Source organism: Epinephelus fuscoguttatus, linkage group LG11, assembly GCF_011397635.1.
Source record: "Epinephelus fuscoguttatus linkage group LG11, E.fuscoguttatus.final_Chr_v1".
Taxonomy (NCBI): domain Eukaryota; kingdom Metazoa; phylum Chordata; class Actinopteri; order Perciformes; family Serranidae; genus Epinephelus; species Epinephelus fuscoguttatus.
The window spans coordinates 20,506,334-20,509,829 of record NC_064762.1 but is presented as its reverse complement, the minus strand read 5'-3'; the positions used below and the strand labels follow the sequence as shown (position 1 = coordinate 20,509,829).

The 3,496-nt window shown below is 40.8% G+C and overlaps 1 protein-coding gene across 1 annotated transcript; it reads left to right on the top strand.

Annotated features, from left to right (window-relative positions):
- The first annotated feature begins 2,587 nt into the window (after nucleotides 1–2,587).
- On the top strand, nucleotides 2,588–3,162 carry LOC125897141 (protein ripply2-like). The gene is made up of 3 exons (XM_049590227.1): nucleotides 2,588–2,739; nucleotides 2,831–2,901; nucleotides 2,994–3,162. The coding sequence occupies exons 1-3, from the start codon at nucleotides 2,617–2,619 to the stop codon at nucleotides 3,154–3,156; spliced, it is 357 nt and encodes a 118-aa protein (XP_049446184.1). The 5' UTR covers nucleotides 2,588–2,616; the 3' UTR covers nucleotides 3,157–3,162.
- Nucleotides 3,163–3,496: the final 334 nt, after the last annotated feature.

Below are 3,496 nucleotides of genomic sequence, written 5' to 3'. Positions count from 1 at the left end.
TGATGTTGTAAATGTCTTAAAGTTTTGTTAAAAGCAAAGTCCTCTGCACTCTTAACTTGTACTGGGTGAAGGGTGTGCAGGCCTGCAGTGAGGTACAGTGATCTTACACAAGGATGTCAGTTTGTGAGCATCAGTCACTATGTTAACATGCACAGTTTAGTCGAGCTATGGTTACAGCTTGACTAAGCCATTTAATTCGACTACTGTCCTTGTCCCAGTATACAAGCACAGGAGGGGAATCTTTTCTGGGAAACCTTTTCTGGTTAACCTATAACGTCACAGACCAAAAAATCGACAAAGAAGGTAGCTAGCTAGCTAGCTAGCTACAGTTAGCTATAGCGGCAAAGTGGTACCATGGTGTTGTCCTCCCATCCATGTATTTTAAAGTATTTAACTCTTTCAGCTGCCACAGCATGAATTGTGTCTCCTTGTTGTTCCAAACATACACAGCTCTGGATGTAGATTTTGCCATGTTGTTACTAGCTTCTTCTTCTGTTACACTTTTAATGTTATTTGACTTCTGGGTCACAGCCGAGGATGGAAACTGTAGAGCATGCGTAGAGTACCTCGGCCAGTTTGGGTCTGATTGACTGTATACATGCAGGAGTAATTCGACTTCCAATCGCATTATCTGGATGTGTTAGTCCAACTTTGACAGTACGATTTCAGTTGGACTAACATGTTAACATGGATTACATGGAAATCCAGTTTTAGTCAGACTGACACAATAAATCGATTTTCTCTTGTCATGTTAAATGTATTGAAAGCTAAGCATCAAACACTTAAAAGGGAATGAAGCCCATTTTCAAAAGTCAGACATGTTATTCCTATGGTCTAAGGCAGCCCAAAAATATTAGTAAACATGAACAACTCTCGCTCAAATCCAAAAACTAGAGTGCTCAAACTCAAATTTGTGATGTCATAGAGTATCAAGTCTGGAGCTGCTCCATAGACAATGAATTCGTAAAGATGTTCTTGATGACACTGAGAGCAGCCAGGGGAATTGTTCTGAGTATGTGGGTACATTTTCTGTTTCAGAACTGAAAACACTACAATACAATAAAGCTAATTTGGATATAAAGAAGAAAACAAACATTCTGTGGGTCCACAAAATCAGTCTCTGATCCACTTTATACCCTATGACATCACAGGTTTGAGACTTACTTCTCTGGTTTCAGGCTTCGAGAGAGCGAGTAGCTCATATTCTTGAATATTGACTGAACTTTCCTCGACCATGGCAATAACATATTGGAACTCCTAATTTGCGTGGTGTTCCCCTTTAATTTCCTGCATTATGGTGCTTTTTTATGAACCAATATCATCTGTTTCTGCACCAACATATGGTGGAAATGTCTTTAAGTACTCTGCTACTTTCATGCTGTTATTGGGGGGAACAAATGCTTGTGTTCTAAATATTAACAAAGACGTGTCCCTTGCATCTCCCCTGAAATCAACCGAAATGATTGTACAGAATATGATGGGGGGGCTGTTGGTTAAACTACCCAATAAAATAGTTAAAATTAACACAACCACATCAGTAAAATGCAGAAAATAGATATAGACATTAATATAGACATTAATGCAGCAGCAATATTAACATGAAAAACATCATACATAGTAGTAAAACACACAAATTTTGGCATAATGAGTACCTTTTGAGTACATTTTGACGGACTTCTTCCCCTACTGGATTTTTCTCACACACAAATGTGTCAAATATTACACTGTACCCAGGATCATGTCATCCCAGGATGCAGCCCCACACTGCCCCCTGTTGTTGCACAGGTAGAAAACACTTCACATATCTGAAAAGGAAGAATGGGACCAGTGGATAACTGGTGGTCTTCATCATCAAGGGCAGAAAGGCGAGCTCATATAGCAGTTGTATAAGATAATGAAATGCGTTTCCATATAGGAGAGCGTGATGCATTCAAGCTCTGCATCTGCTGAAGTGCAGCCATTAGCCCTCCCCCCTGCTGCTGCTATACAAAAGGCTGACGCGTGTCACTGCGCACGAGCCTTCTTCCATCATCCCACTCAGCGGGCAATGACAGTAGGGCACGTGTTTCTTCACACCTCACACACAAATGGCTGCACATACGGAGATACTGAAAGGTGAAAAGGTTGAAGGGTTGGAGAGCAAGTTTGTGCTGGCAAGAATTTAACAAATCAAACTCCGCTTTTACTTATTGTATCTTGGATTTAAACACACATCTTGTTCAAATCACATCACTAAATAGGCCTGTTGGACTGAAATGACACTTACATATAATGCGCAAACCCTATAGTGGCTCCATAGTGGGTGAGGAGAGCTGGTGCGCACATTTAATCAAATATACAGTTTATTTTAAATGTGTTTTAAATAAGCCACTATTTCACAAGAGATGCTTTTTAAAAAAAATCCTACATTTAATATTAGGAAAGAAAGTGACCATATGGCTGGAGTTTGCTGAAGTGTGACTTCGCACCTCACCACCGTGGCGCATGGAGACACTTGGAGACGCGTCAAAGCGCAATTTGGCACCGACTGCCGGGGCCCTGATAAATAGAAGCTTCCTTCCTTCAGTCTCACATCTTCAGCGGACTTGTAAGCAGGACCGATCACTACAAGGAGCCATGGAGACTTTCGGTACCGAGAGTGGATTAACTTGTGTTTTCTCTGGGGACGGTGTTACGCAGCAGTCCGGTGGTTTGTGGAGGCCGTGGACTGGAGCAGAGGACAAAACGGGCGCACACAAGGTAAGTTTTGACAACTTGAAATACTGAAATTGATGTATGTGTTGTTAAACGGATAAAAATATAACCAGGATTGCTTTGTTTTAACCTCCAGGCCCGCTCTGTCCACGGAGATCTATCTGCTGCGCAACACCCCAAAACTCCTCAGGTCATCCACCCAGTGAAGTAAGTACAGTTTTGTTAATTACCAAATCTTTAATTCCCGTGCTGGTAATTTCTTTTAAGCATCTCTTATTCATTTTTGTTCTCTTTTAAAGGTTATACTGGCCGAAATCGAGATGTTTCGATTATCTGTACCAGGACGCAGAGATGCTCCTGCGCAACTACCCGGTCCAAGCGACCATCTGTCCTTACGAGGACTCCAGCAGCGATGAAGACAGCGATGATGAAGAGGAGGACACGGAAAAGGAGCTGAACTAAACAGCTCTCTGGAGCCTGTGAACTGTTGCATAATGTGATAATATATTTCCTTTAACTTATTACTGTAAATACATGTACATAGATCTCTGTCGCTTCTTAACAAGAATGTAAATGCTTAAATTATTCCTCTAACATTTCTACCTCTTTTGTACTTTGAGAAGTGAAATAAAATACAGTAAATGAATGTCATTGTCTGGAGCTTCATTATTCTTTTGATTCAGGATTTTTAGTCGAATCAGCCACAGGAATAAATAGTGAAAATAGTTTTTTAGGGAACAAGGGGACTTTGAAAGTTACTATTTGAAAGTCTGTGTCCCAAGACATCAGTTTTACTTTATCT